The sequence below is a fragment of the Vigna umbellata genome, chromosome 4 (genome assembly GCF_029865625.1).
Source record: "Vigna umbellata cultivar VRB3 chromosome 4, Vumbellata_1.0, whole genome shotgun sequence".
NCBI lineage: Eukaryota > Viridiplantae > Streptophyta > Magnoliopsida > Fabales > Fabaceae > Vigna > Vigna umbellata.
In genome coordinates, this window is record NC_142168.1 from 21,154,480 (window position 1) to 21,168,744 (window position 14,265).

Here is a 14,265-nt window from a genome sequence, read left to right on the forward strand (position 1 = left end):
AATTTGAAAATTATGGCTAATTAAAATTCTTTGATGTTTAGTAATTGGATTCTTCTGTGCGTATTGCTTTCCTTGATTACCTTGTAAACATGATTACAAATATATAAATCCACTTCCATTCACATTTTCTAGATATATATGAATGATTTCTAGAAAGCAACGATATATATTAAAATATTATTCTTATTAGTATATAATAGAAAATTATTTTTTTTTATTTCAGTAAAGTCTACCATGTATGTTTAGCTATTTGGATTTGTAGAGTTATAATTATATATTTTACAGCATGTATCATGAGAATTTTAAAGCATATGTATCCCATCTGGTTAGATGCATGAATATGTTTTACTGCTATGTGTTATTTACCTTAATTATGGTTGGATGGTTTCTTCGTTCTTTATTAGAGAAAACTGTGAATTCTCCATCAAGTTGTAGTGGAATTTGTTTCCTTGTGACATCTTGAATTTTGAGGATAAGATTGTCATACATATCCTGCAGTTACAGTAGGATATGGAAGTGACATCATTCATTGATTGAAGAGGAATAACAATACTGTATAGTTACCTTCATTCGTGACCATTCTTGCTTGAATTGTGGCAAGTGTTCACTGTCGATGGTGGCAGCGCTGGAGAAGTAGCTGAAGGGTGCTCTCAGTTGAATTTTGTCCAAAACTGAGCAAATTTGGAGGCTTCGACAAGAACGTAGAAGGTAAGAGGGGAACAATCATCATCAGAAACATAGCAAGCAAGTTTGTTGGTGGGATAATAGTGTGCTAGAAGAGACAACACAGTGTTGGCTGTGATGATGGGTGGTTCAAGAACAGGGTTTGTTGTTGCCACAAACAAATATACTCGTGGAAGTTCAGGAAACTTAATTAGGAAACTTCTAGATTTCCACTTCCATTCACATTTTCCAAGCACATGTACATTTTATTGTTGAATTCTAAGCCAGTCATTTTCTTCATAATCATCTTTTTCAGATTCCTAGTGAGCATCATTGTGTTTTCACTCTGAAATATAAATCCATTCTTGGCCTCTATATATTGGGAGAGTTAGCATTATGACAGTTCATTATGGAAGGCTTTGTTAAAAGCAAAGAAGCTAATATTTTAGGAGTTTACTATGAGCAACCTTTTGTTGCATCTGGTTTCAGCAGAATGCTAGCATCCCATCTTAACCATTAATATGTGGGTTGTTGTTGGGAAACAGCGGTATTTGTTCCCTCCTCTGCTAACCCAAAATGGGCACTATGCGGAAGCGTAAAATAAAAGTGTATGCGTAGGGAAAAATAACACCGAAAATTTTAACGTGGAAAATCCTCTCGGAAAAAACCACGGGACCTAGTCCAGAAAATTATCTCCACTATGAAAGTAGGATTATAGTGTTTCTCTCACTCTCTGAGGATCTCTCAATAAATCTCACCCTCTCGGATGGTATACAAAAACACTCTCTTTTGCACACTCAGTTTCTATTACACAGTGTCTTTCACCTCTCGATGATGTTTCTCTCTTCACGGTAGTACCCGTGGCTTTCTCTCTTTCTCCTCTTGAATTCTTTCTTCACCGTTTTGATTCTTGGTGAGTTGTGTTTTGCTGCACATTTTGCATTCATTTTATAATGAATGAAGGAAGAAAGGACAAGAAACATGGTTGGTGCATTGGAGCAATTTAGGGAGCTTTAGTGAAGGTGGAAGACATTCTTCCTCAATATATGGTATATGAAAACATTGACCCTTCTTTTTGGCATGTGGATGGATCCCAATTTTGTTTTTATCCAACAGTTGTTAAGTATATTTTGTTAGGGAATTACTAAAGTGTCACTCCCCTATGGATATTTCGTAGAATTCATCTTTCAATGTATAATACTTCACCTTCTTTCTTTCGCGGTTTCCTTCTAAAATGAATTATGTTGAGGTTTTCAGAGTTGCAACCAAACTATGCTGAAGCATTTCATGGCTTATGTGATATGCACTTGCTACTAGCTCATAATTAAACATCAAATCAGATTTAAAACCAATGCAATTTCACTTTTAGAATTAAAACTAATACTTAAAAGTTTAGATTGTTAGCTTGCCCTGATAATCGGATCACAGAGAAAAAATTAAACTGTAAGAGCATATTTTCTCCAATGTAGCTGATCCTTGACAGAGAACCTACAAAATCATTCTGAAGTTAACAATATTTACAAAAACAATAATTATTACAATTATTAGATCAGATTGCATACTTTCCTAAATAGTATCTTTAGATTCTGTGTATCCTAATTTAAGGTTTTTTAATTAAAGACAACATTACTTATATGTTGGGTACCGATGTCACACGTCATGTTATGCATTGTTGACTGCACATTTAGCTCCCAGACTTAAGGTATTTTAACCCAAAGTCTTATTTTGCAAGACAAACTTGTGTTGGTATATACATCATAAAAATACATATTTTAAATAAAAACCAAATATTTGATATATAATAGACACATATATAAAAGTATTTACTTTTTCCATCTACCCCAGTGTGTCTGCTGCAGAATAGTGGTGTGTCAGAGCCATTATTTTGCAGCAGCAAAAGATGGTTCTGTTAAGATCTGGTGCAAAATAAGGTGATCTGATTTATACTATATACCTTGTAATAGGTAGGGGTGGGCAAAGTGCACTGTACTGCACTGCACTGTAAAAATTTATAGTTAACTATAAACCAGTTCAGAAAAACTGTACTGAACTATAAAATAGTTCAAAATAACTGAATTGAACTATTTTCTGGTTTAATTATACTGCAGTACAGTTCAGTTAATTAGTTTTTAGTTTATCACACTACAATTCAATTAACTATATTCCATGTTCAATTAATTCATGACAACTCATCAACACTAAACTCTTCCCAAAGACATAAATCAATAAACTGCGGAAGAAAATAAAACACGATAAAGTAAAATTCCCATAATTAATTAATATACGCCACAATAATATTAATTTGGTAGAAACAAAAAATAATAAAATAATTTATCCACACAAACATTATGTCATCTGCGTAATGATGTGAAGATGCTAGCATCCTTCTTCACCAGTCCTCTGGAGAGAAGATGTTACAGAACCAAAGCCCTCAAAACGAGTCGTTTCTCCAAATTGTACCTAAACAACCAAGGGTACGCAATAAACACAGAACTATCCCATCCAAGCTGACCCACCCAAAACTCTGTCACTACATCATGTTTCTCCATGGAACAGAGCATCATTGCAGGGTGTTTCCTAAACCCATCATAAAAATGACCTAAACCACTATGATAGAAAATGACATAAATCACAGTTCACAATTAATTGTACAGTTCACAGTTAACTGTACACTAAGTTCAGTATTTTTAAACTGAACTGTTAAACAATATAATTGGTTTTTAGTACAAATAGTTTAAGTTTTTTAAGTACCAAATAGTATAGATTAACTATAGTTTACAGTTTTTTATTGAACTGTGCCCAACCCTAGTAATAGGTAAAGAAATGAGGTGATCATATAATTCTGTATGAAATCGAAACCCATTTATAGATAATTTTATTTTGCTTGTATACCTTTGTTAATTAACATGTCTGTATTTAGTATACGATAAACTTCTGTTCTAATAATCAGTATTATCTTGTACGTACCTTGAGGCATAGGTTAGACTCTAGAAATTGGTTTTATATTTGTAGGGAGTTTCTATTTGCATGTCAATGTGGCATTCATTTGTTTCTTTAACCCAGACTTATGCTCTCTGTTAAGATTCCTCCAACAACATTTCTGAAATGTTTTGTGGAAAACTAGTCTTCAAAAAAAGAATCGTTAGAACATATTGAATTATATTTTTCAAGGGATATGTCATTTATTCCCATTGAAATTTGTGCATGATTGTATGCCATGGATGGACACTGATTTTAAACTAATATCTTTGAACCATACATGTTGCTTCTCTACTTACACTTTTTGGGTTTAGTGTTAATTTACTAGGTAAAGAGAATATACGTACCTTTACCAGATGAAAATGTTCGAAAGCTTCTGTTAAAACACAAGCTCAAGGGTCAAGCATTCTCCTTACCTAGTAAGCAATGTGCTCATATTTTATGTTGTGATATTTCTTTTGATATATGCGTACTCGGTGATACTACAGAGTGTATTTCCTGGTTATTTATTCTTCTATAGGGTAATTCTGAGTTTACTGTGGCTAGCTTGTACCTTCATATATTCTGGTTTCACCTAAAACTTAATGCCAAATCTGGTCGAATTAATCTACTGCTTATCGTTTGCCAAAGAAATACTTGAAAATGCAAAAGTTTTATTAGCTGTTAGAGATGTTATTTTCTTGATATAACCATCTAATTTAAACTGATGTAAAATTAAAACTGATATATTAATAAATTAAAATTAAATAACAAATATACCAGTCCAAAATTTAAACTGCTATAAAAGAATAATCATACGTGAGAAGATTAAAAATATCTTGATAATAAATTAAAATCCTAATTTGTCAATTGTAAAGAAAGACCTAAGTCAATAGTTAAACATTCCCATCAATTGGTTATATTAATTTTATCAACATATTCTTACACTATATACTTTGTTTACAAAGGATTAAGACAATAGCTGACAATCTAGTTGTAACAAATGTGACTCTCCTTTTAGATGTAGTTGATTTCCAAAGCCTAAGTTCTCTTACATCATGATGAAATAGAGATATAACAAGGTTTAGGTTTAAGATAGTTAAAGTTAGAAAAAAGTAATAAGAGGTAAATCAAGATATATTTAGTCTGATGATTACCGTGTACATATATAGCAGATGCTAGCAATGCAAGATCCTATGATTAAGGCTAGCATTAAGATACTACAACCAAATAAGGTAACAAATAATGCTGACAGCCATTGATTGGTAATTACACTAATTACAGAGATTGACAGTATCAAGTCAAATCATTGGATCCATACATTAAGGGATCTTGTCTCTAATTCCCCCTTTCAAACTGATGGGTGAAAGAGTCACCCCAAGTTTGTCTTTGAGTTGGTTGAATCGTGTATGAGTTAAGGCTTTAGTGAGGCAGTCAGCAATTTGATCAGCTGATGGAACATAGGCCACAACAATCTCATTTTGTAGCACTTGGTCTCTGATGTAGTGCACATCAATTTCAATGTGTTTGGATCGAGCATGCATAACTGGATTTGAAGCTAATGCGTTGGCACTCAAGTTATCACACCATAGTGTTGGTTTTCTTGGCAGAGGGAGTCTTAGCTCATCAAGGAGTGAACGAGTCCATGCTATTTCAACAGCTAAGTCAGTCAGGGCTCTATATTCTGACTCTGTGCTAGATCTTGAGACTACCTTTTGCTTCCTTGAGGAACAGGAAACAAGTGTTTCACCAAGGAAGACACATTGACCTGCCATGGATTTTTTATCGTCCACACTTGTGGCCCAATCTGCATCTGAGAAGCCTGTTAAGTCCAAGTCATTGAATGGTTTAATGTGTAGACAGTGTTGGATGGTACCTTGAAGATATCTCAATATTCTTTTGATGCCTTGCCAGTGATCTATAGTGGGAGAGCTCATGAATTGGCTGAGCTTGTTAACAGAGAATGCTATGTCAGGCCTTGTGTTTGTTAAGTATTGCAATGCTCCTATAGTTTGTCTGAACACGGTTGGATCTTTTAACTTCTCCCCTTCAGTTGTAAATTGCTTGCCAGTTACCATAGGTGTTGGACAAGATGAGGCATTTTCCATTTTGAATTTTCTAGGATGTCTCCTATGTATTTCAATTGCTTCAAGTACATACCAGATGCATCTCTTTGAACTTCTATGCCTAAGAAGTAGTGTAGTGGACCAAGGTCCTTAAGGGAAAACACAACATTGAGTTGTTTGATGAAGGATTCTAAAAATTTGGTGTTGTTCCCTGTGACAATTATATCATCCACATATATAAGTAGAAAGGTAATGTGATATGTACCTCTTAGAGTGAAGAGTGAGGAATCACTTTTTGTGTTCTTGAAACCCCAGCTGAGTAAGGCATTTTTGAGGCTGTCAAACCAGGCTCTTGGGGCCTGTTTCAATCCATAGATTGCCTTAGATAACTTGCAAACATGTTCAGGTTTAGTTGAGTCTACAAATCCCTCTGGTTGATGCATAAACACAGTTTCTTTGAGGTAGCCATTAAGGAAAGAATTGTTTATGTCTAGCTGTTTGACCTCCCAATTGAGATGCACTGCAATTGAGAGTATGATTCGAACTGTACTGGCCTTGACAATTGGGCTGAAGGTCTCTTCGTAATCCAATCTAGCTATTTGTTGAAATCCTTTTGCAACTAATCTTGCCTTTCTCCTTTCAATTGTCCCATCTGCTTTGTACTTGGTCTTGAAGACCCATTTAGAATCAATGATGTTTTCTTGGCCTTGATATGCTACCAAAACCCAGGTTTTATTTGACATGAGTGCCTGATACTCATTATCCATAGTTGCGTTCCACTGTGGTCTTGTGGGTGCTTCTGTGACATTTTCTGGTTCCTTCTCATTTGTAAAGGTTTCAGCTAACCCAACATAGGGCTGCTTTGGCTTGTGAATTCCAGCCTTGCTCCTGGTCCAATGAGTGTTGATGGTTGTGCTTGGTTCAGGAAAATCTTGGGGAGCTTCAACAACTGTTTCTATGGGATCAGTGTCATGAGAAATTGGACTGTTCCTTGTTGAATCATTTGTATCTTGATCTCTGCTAAGATTAACTGCAGCACTTCCAGTTGGACTAGCTTTTTCTTGTTCGACATTTGGATTGCTGTCATCGGAAGGTATTGCTTCTCCAATATGTGATTTACCTGTAGTGGGCAAAGAAAAAGAGGCCGATGGACTTTCAGTTAGTGTTTTCAAGGGACTTCTTGTATTGAGAAAACCATCATGGAATGGAAAATTTTCTTCATTGAAAACAACATGTCTTGAAGTGAAAATTCTTCCATGAGAGTTTATGCATTTGTATCCTTTGTGGGAGTTACTATAGCCCAAGAACACACATCTGGTTGTGTGGAATTGCAGTTTGTGCTGATTATAGGGCTTGAGACAGAGATAACAAGCACACCCAAAAGGTTTTAGGGAGTTGTAGTCAGGTTCCTTTCTAAAGAGCAATGAGTAAGGACTTTCATTTTGAATGACTAGAGAGGGCAGTCTGTTTATGAGATAAACTGCCGTGGAGAAAGCTTCCCACCAATAGTGTAAGGGCATTTTGGCTTGTCCTAGTAATGTCAAGCCAAATTCAGTAATATGTCTGTGTTTTCTCTCAGCCCTACCATTTTGTTGTGATGTGTAAGAGCATGACATTCTGAATTGTATCCCTGCTTCTATTGCATGGTTTTACACAGTCTTATATTCACCACCACCATCACATTGGATTGTCTTAAGTCTCTTGTTAAACAAATTTTCTACCATGTTTTTAAACTGGATAAAAGCTTGTGCAGTATCTGATTTCTGTTTCAGAGGATAAATCCAGGTAAATCTACTAAAGTCATCAAGGAAGTGAACATAATATTTGAAACCCGAAGGAGATGTTACTGGTGCAGGCCCCCAGACATCAGTACGAACTAATTCAAGAATTTCTTTAGCATGAGAGGAAGAGGTTTTAAAGGGTAAAAAATGCATTTTGCCATATTGACAAGCCTCACAAAAGTTAAAATGATCACTAGGTGATAGTTTGACATTACAACTTTTCAAGACTCTATCTAGAACTTTATTATTTGGATGACCAAGCCTTCTATGCCAGCTCTCCTTGACAGATACATAAGTACACGGGTCCCTTTCAGTCCTTGAGAGCTGATACAAGCCATCTTTAAGTATCCCTCTTAGAATTACCTTCCCTGTCAACTTGTCCTTCACAAAGCAACAGTTTGCATCAAACTCAACCAGAATGTTATTGTCAGCAGTTAATTTCGACACACTTAATAGGTTTTTGGTAATGTTGGGCACATATAAGACATCATGTAAGTTAAGTGAGTTTAGCTTTGAGGAACCTGTGGCAACAATCTTCAATTTTTCACCACTTCCAACTATTAATGAGTTGTTACCATGATGTTCTACCAGATCCTCGAATTTGTCAGTTTGGTGTGTCACATGATTGCTTTCACCACTGTCAAAGTACCAATCATAATCTTGAAGAGAGCTTTGTGAGGCTAGGAAGGCATTGTGTGCTCCTTGTCTGTCACTGCCTGCTAAATAATTTGAGTTTGAATAAGACTTATCAAACCTGTAGTAGCAATTTACTGCTGTGTGCCCGACCTTGCAGCAAACTTGACATGTTGGATTAGATATTCTTCCTCTTCCTCTGCCTCCTCTCCAACCTCTGAAGTTAGAGCCTCTCCAGTTGCTACCGGAACCTCTCCAGTTATTGTTTGTGTTGAATTTGTTGCCTTTGTAATCAGTTTTGTTGGCAACATTTGCTGAAGGACTAAGGGTTAGGTTGGTGAGACTATTCAGTTGATCAAGTCTACTTTCAAAGGTCAGCAATTGAGCCTGCAGATCCACCAAAGTGAGACTGGTTTGATCCGATAGCTTGACCACCGTAGGGTTGTATTCAGCATCTAAACCATTCAGGGTTTGAATGATTAGATCTGAGCTGGAAATGGGGCTGCCTGCAAGTTTAAGCTTGTCGGCAAGATTCTTTATTTTGACCAGATACTCCTCCATCTTCATCTCTCCTTTTCTGATGCTGTGAAACTCAGATTTAAGGTAAGTAACTCGAGACCTTGTGTGTGCACCTGCTAGGCTTTGGGCTTCATCCCAAAGTTGTTTTGAGGTTTCACAGTGCAGCAACTGTGTTGCGATTTCAATAGTCATTGAATTCATCAACCATCCAAGGAGTTGTGAATCACGAGCCTGCCAATCTTCAAAAGCAGGATTTGGCTTCTTGCTTGAATCTGTAGAAGCTATGAATTCTTCAGGACACTCCTTTGTCCCTAGCATGTGACCATCGAGCCTACAGCCTTTGACTATAGAGATCACCAAGGATTTCCATAGTGGGTAGTTGTCTCTATCCAACTTGACAAACACAGTGGATGAGAGATCATTTTTGAACGTTGAATCTGCAGCGGATGCCACATTTTTTTTATTGGATCAAGAGCCTTCAGGGCTTAAGAGCTCTGATACCAAGTTAGAAAAAGTAATGAGAGGTAAATCAAGATATATTTAATCTGATGATTACCGTGTACATATATAGCAGATGCTAGCAATACAAGATCCTATGATTAAGGCTATCATTAAGATACTACAACCAAATAAGGTAACAAATAATGCTGACAGCCATTGATTGGTAATTACACTAATTACAGAGATTGACAGTATCAAGTCAAATCACTGGATCCACACATTAAGGGATCTTGTCTCTAATTGTTAGTTATGTAACAAGTTTTATAACTTCAAAACAATGGAAGTATATTATTTAAAATGCTTAAAATAATATTTTATACCAAAATAAAAAAATGCCTCTGTAATTGTTGTATGCGTTGAATGTTTGAAAGAAACCTACAAAAATGAATAAATATATATTACCTTAATATATATTACCTTAACCACCTTAGACTTTGAACTTCTAGTATAAAAGAGTAATGACATTTTGGGATCCCTCAATTTCTTAGACTATCTCTACACCTCCTCAAGGAAGATAATGAAACCTTTCCTTCCTTATTTCTTTTACCATAAATAGGAGGAAAAACTGTAGTATATAAAATAAGTGTTTGAAGGAAACTGTTTTTTTTTTAACTTTTCTAAATTAATCCATAAAATATAACTATTATTTCAATACATCCTTCTGTCAAAGGTTTAATTACTGATTAACAGAAGACATCACATGACAATATTTATCTTCAATAAATCTTCAATAAATCTTCATTGTGTAGATATTTGATGACACGTCTTCAATGGAACAAAATGTTATAAAGGATGTTCGGGAGCAATGAGTTGCATTTCTTTTAACCATTTGTAAATGATTGGATGTTTCAATATTACATTTTGAATTTAGGAACTATTTTATGTATAATATGTTAAGTACTTATGTTAGGTAAATATATTTAGGAACTTTGTTAGGTAAATATTACTTTTTGATGTGTTAATGAAAACAATATTGATTATTTTACTTGTTATTGATTATTTAAACTGTATTCTGGGATTGAATCTTATGCAAGTTTGAATATGGATAGTAGTACATACAAATAAAATATCTAAAAAAAGACATCACTTTTTACACCGGTCAAAGTCACATCAGGTATAAAAAGTCTTGCTTTTTACACCTATTATAGCACTAGTAGGTATAAAAAGAAAATTTTCCCTCTAGCAACGAAAAAGACTTTTTATACCTGCTCTCATAGTACTAGGTGTAAATATAAGAGTTTTATGCCTATTACGAACAACACAGTTATAAAAGTGAGTTGGTATAAAAAATTGTAAACTTTTCATACCCCTTGCTTCTCTACCTACTCAAAAATAGGTATAAAAAACTTTTTTAACAGGTATAAAAAATTATTTTTTACTAGTGATAAGGTAATGGAAACGAAAAATACTTAGATTATAGAGAGGAAACGGGAGAAATAAAATGATAAACAAAACAATCAATATGTGAGATAATAAGATAAAGGAAGAAAAAACAAGCACGTTTACTATCACCACCGCTTGATCTACAATATCACAATAATAATAATAATAATTGTTACTACCGAGGGCGGAGTAACCGACCGGGCGTGTTCAGATGTGTCCAATCGGGTCTCTCAAGTCTAATATGTCCGATTGGGTCTCTCAAGTCTAATATGTCCGATCGGGCGGGCTTCTAAAACTGTTTGCTAGAGACAGCGGTTGAATGCTCACGAATGTGTAATTAATGAGGTAACGGTCCTTGTCGAATATTTAAGATTAGCATTGAAAGTCATTAAAAGGTAATTAATGGGTAATATTCTCTGAAATCATATAAATAACAATCGAAGGAGAAGGTAAACTCTCTGCTTTTTACAATTACATAGACCTGCAAAGACCAATTCTGACTTGAGCATCAGAGTGTTTCCTGCAGGTCACCCCACTTATACTGAGAGCGAGCATAAGGAAGGTGAAGGGCGAAGGACCGATCGACTGAGGAGGAGTGTTTCCGGGAGGAGGCAGCAGGAGTTTTCCCCAGTCCCATTCAGCAGAAACATTTTCGTGTTACTACCGAGGGCGGAGTAACCGACCGGGCATGTTCAGATGTGTCCGATCGGGTCTCTCAAGTCTAATATGTCCGATCGGGCGGGCTTCTAAAACTGTTTATTGGAGACAGCGGTTGAATGCACATGAATGTGTAATTAATGAGGTAACGGTCGTTGTCGAATATTTAAGATTAGCATTGAAAGTCATTAAGAGGTAAATTAATGGGTAATATTCTCTAAAATCATATAAATAACAATCGAAGGAGAAGGTAAACTCTCTGTTTTTTACAATTACATAGACCTGCAAAGACCAATTCTGACTTGAGCATCAGAGTGTTTCCTGCATGTCACCCCACTTATACTGAGAGCGAGCATAAGGAAGGTGAAGGGCGAAGGACCGATCGACTGAGGAGGAGTGTTTCCGGGGGTGGCAGCAGGAGTTTTCCCCGGTCCCATTCAGCAGAAACATTTTCGTGTTACTACCGAGGGTGGAGTAACCGACCGGGCATGTTCAGATGTGTCCGATCGGGTCTCTCAAGTCTAATATGTCCGATCGGGCGGGCTTCTAAAACTGTTTGTTGGAGACAGCGGTTGAATGCTCATGAATGTGTAATTAATGAGGTAACGGTCGTTGTTGAATATTTAAGATTAGCATTGAAAGTCATTAAGAGGTAAATTAATGGGTAATATTCTCTAATATCATATAAATAACAATCGAAGGAGAAGGTAAACTCTCTGTTTTTTACAATTACATAGACCTGCAAAGACCAATTCTGACTTGAGCGTTGGAGTGTTTCCTGCAGGTCTATACTGAGAGCGAGCATAAGGAAGACGAAGGGCGAAGGACCGATCGGCTAAGGAGGAGTGTTTCCGGGCGGAGGCAGCAGGAGTTTTCCCCAGTCCCATTCAGCAGAAACATTTTGGCGTCCACCGTGGGGCCGAGGATCATTGAAGATAACCTTTTACGACCACAGGGATGGAGCAAGACCCGGCAGTGTTTTTACAGGAGATGAGAAGAAGAATGGAAGCAATGTAGGCGGAGATTGAAACCCTTAGAGGCGAGCGGAATGCGGCTAGAGGGACGCAAGCTAATCGTCCATCTTCCGCACACGCCCAAACACCACCTATTGTAGAGATGCCGGAAACAGAGCCAGATTCAGAGGAAGACACAAATCCTACTCCTAGTAGTCATTATCAGGGAGAGGATCAGAATGAAGCTGGTTCGCATCGGACCGCGAACCGTCCGGTCCCAACCGGTCGAGCTAGAGCTTTGCACCCGTTCACAGCGGTGATCATGGAGGAGCAGATTCCGGATAGAGCATTTCCGGCCTTGGAAAAGTATGATGGGTCGGGGGATCCGGAGGAGCATTTGAGATCTTTTGTTGACGTCATGACCATATACTCCCCAGTGAAAATGTGTGGTGCAGAGTTTTTTCCTTATCAAATATGGAATGGACGCAATGTTACCGGTCGAAGTAAGAGAACCTACTATACGAAGGGAAGTTCAAAGTCTGCAAGATAACAATGATGAGCTTCGTGTGGAGCTTGATACTTTGGATGAACGAAGAGAGGTGGCAGTGATCCGAGCGGAGGCTCGGAAAAGGCTTCTGGCGAGACGTTACAACACCAAGGTCAGGCCTCGACAATTTGTTGAAGGAGACCTCGTGTGGAGAAAAACGGCAGAAGCCCGACGAAACCGATCGTCGGGAAAATTAGTCGCGAATTGGGAAGGCCTCTTCAGGGTGGTGGAGAACTTACAAAATGGAGCATACCGCTTGGAGCACCCGACGGGAAAGGCTATACCCAATACATGGAACGCATCCCATTTGAAATTTTATTTCAGCTAAGAGCTTTGTGCTTATTATTTCATATCAATAATACATTATGTTTATCACACGAAATTTTCGTCATGTCTTAACAGCTGAACGGGTGAGGCAGATTTCTTTTGTGAACTCTCACCTTGGTTTTAGGGCACGCTTCTAGAGAGCTCCTAAGACCTAAACCGAGCGGGTGAGGCAGATTTCTTTTGTGAACTCACACCTTGGTCTTAGGGCACGCTTCTAGAGAGCTCCTAAGACCTAAACCGAGCGGGTGAGACATATTTCTTTTGTGAACTCTCACCTTGGTCTTAGGGAACGTTTCTAGAGAGATCCTAAGACCTAAACCAAGCGGGTGAGGGAGATTTCTTGTGTGAACTCTCACCTTGGTCTTAGGGCACGCTTCTAGAGAGCTCCTGAGACCTAAACCGAGCGGGTGAGGCAGATTTCTTTTGTGAAGTCTCACCTTGGTCTTAGGGCACGCTTCTAGAGAGCTCCTAAGACCTAAACCGAGCGGATGAGGCAGATTTCTTTTGTGAACTCTCACCTTGGTCTTAGGGCACGCTTCTAGAGAGCTCCTAAGACCTAAACCGAGCGGGTGAGGCAGATTTCTTTTGTGAACTGTCACCTTGGTCTTAGGGCACGCTTCTAGAGAGCTCCTAAGACCTAAACCGAGTAGGTGAGGGAGATTTCTTGTGTGAACTCTCACCTTGGTCTTAGGACACGCTTCTAGAGAGCTTCTAAGACCTAAACCAAGCGGAACTCCTAGGAGACAACCCAAGCACGAAGCGAAAGGCTATGCGCGAAAAGTTGATAAGTAAAACATGAAAGTGCAAGAAATGTGTAGAAAGCAAAGACTCAAAAGGCATATATTCATTAAGTTCAAAAGTTGTTACAAGATAAAGTTGAAACAAAAAGCCGTAAAATCCTATGTCTAACACCTAGGATCGACCTTCAGCTTCATCGGTCTCTCCGATCACTTTGGCAGCAGCGTCGGCATCTTGGGCGGCCGGAGGAGAGGATGGCGGAATGTGGATTGTAACCAACTTGTTATCCACCACCATCATGCTCACATCAAGGAGGGGATCGTCGGTAGGCACTTGAAAGAGGAGATTACACTGGGCGAGAGCCTTATCAAACCCGAGTAGATGCTCGTTTACCACCTCATCGCCCAGAAGCTTGTTTTCTGCCTCCAACTTTGTCACCCGATCCTGGAGAGAATCCCACTTGGCCGTCACCTTGGTGTTGGAAGAGGTGGCTTTTTGGAGGTCGAGTTTAGCATCGTCCAAAGAACGTTGCATACGGC

General features: G+C 37.9%; 1 protein-coding gene across 1 annotated transcript; it reads right to left on the reverse strand.

Moving 5' to 3' along the window:
- Positions 1–7,808: 7,808 nt before the first annotated feature.
- LOC148199522 (uncharacterized) lies at positions 7,809–9,076 on the reverse strand (the record flags this gene model as incomplete). Its single annotated transcript, XM_088112686.1, has 2 exons — positions 7,809–7,849; positions 8,044–9,076. Coding segments are annotated over 2 exons (1,074 nt in total), but the record flags the coding sequence as incomplete, so codon positions are not given.
- Between the last annotated feature and the right edge of the window lie 5,189 nt (positions 9,077–14,265).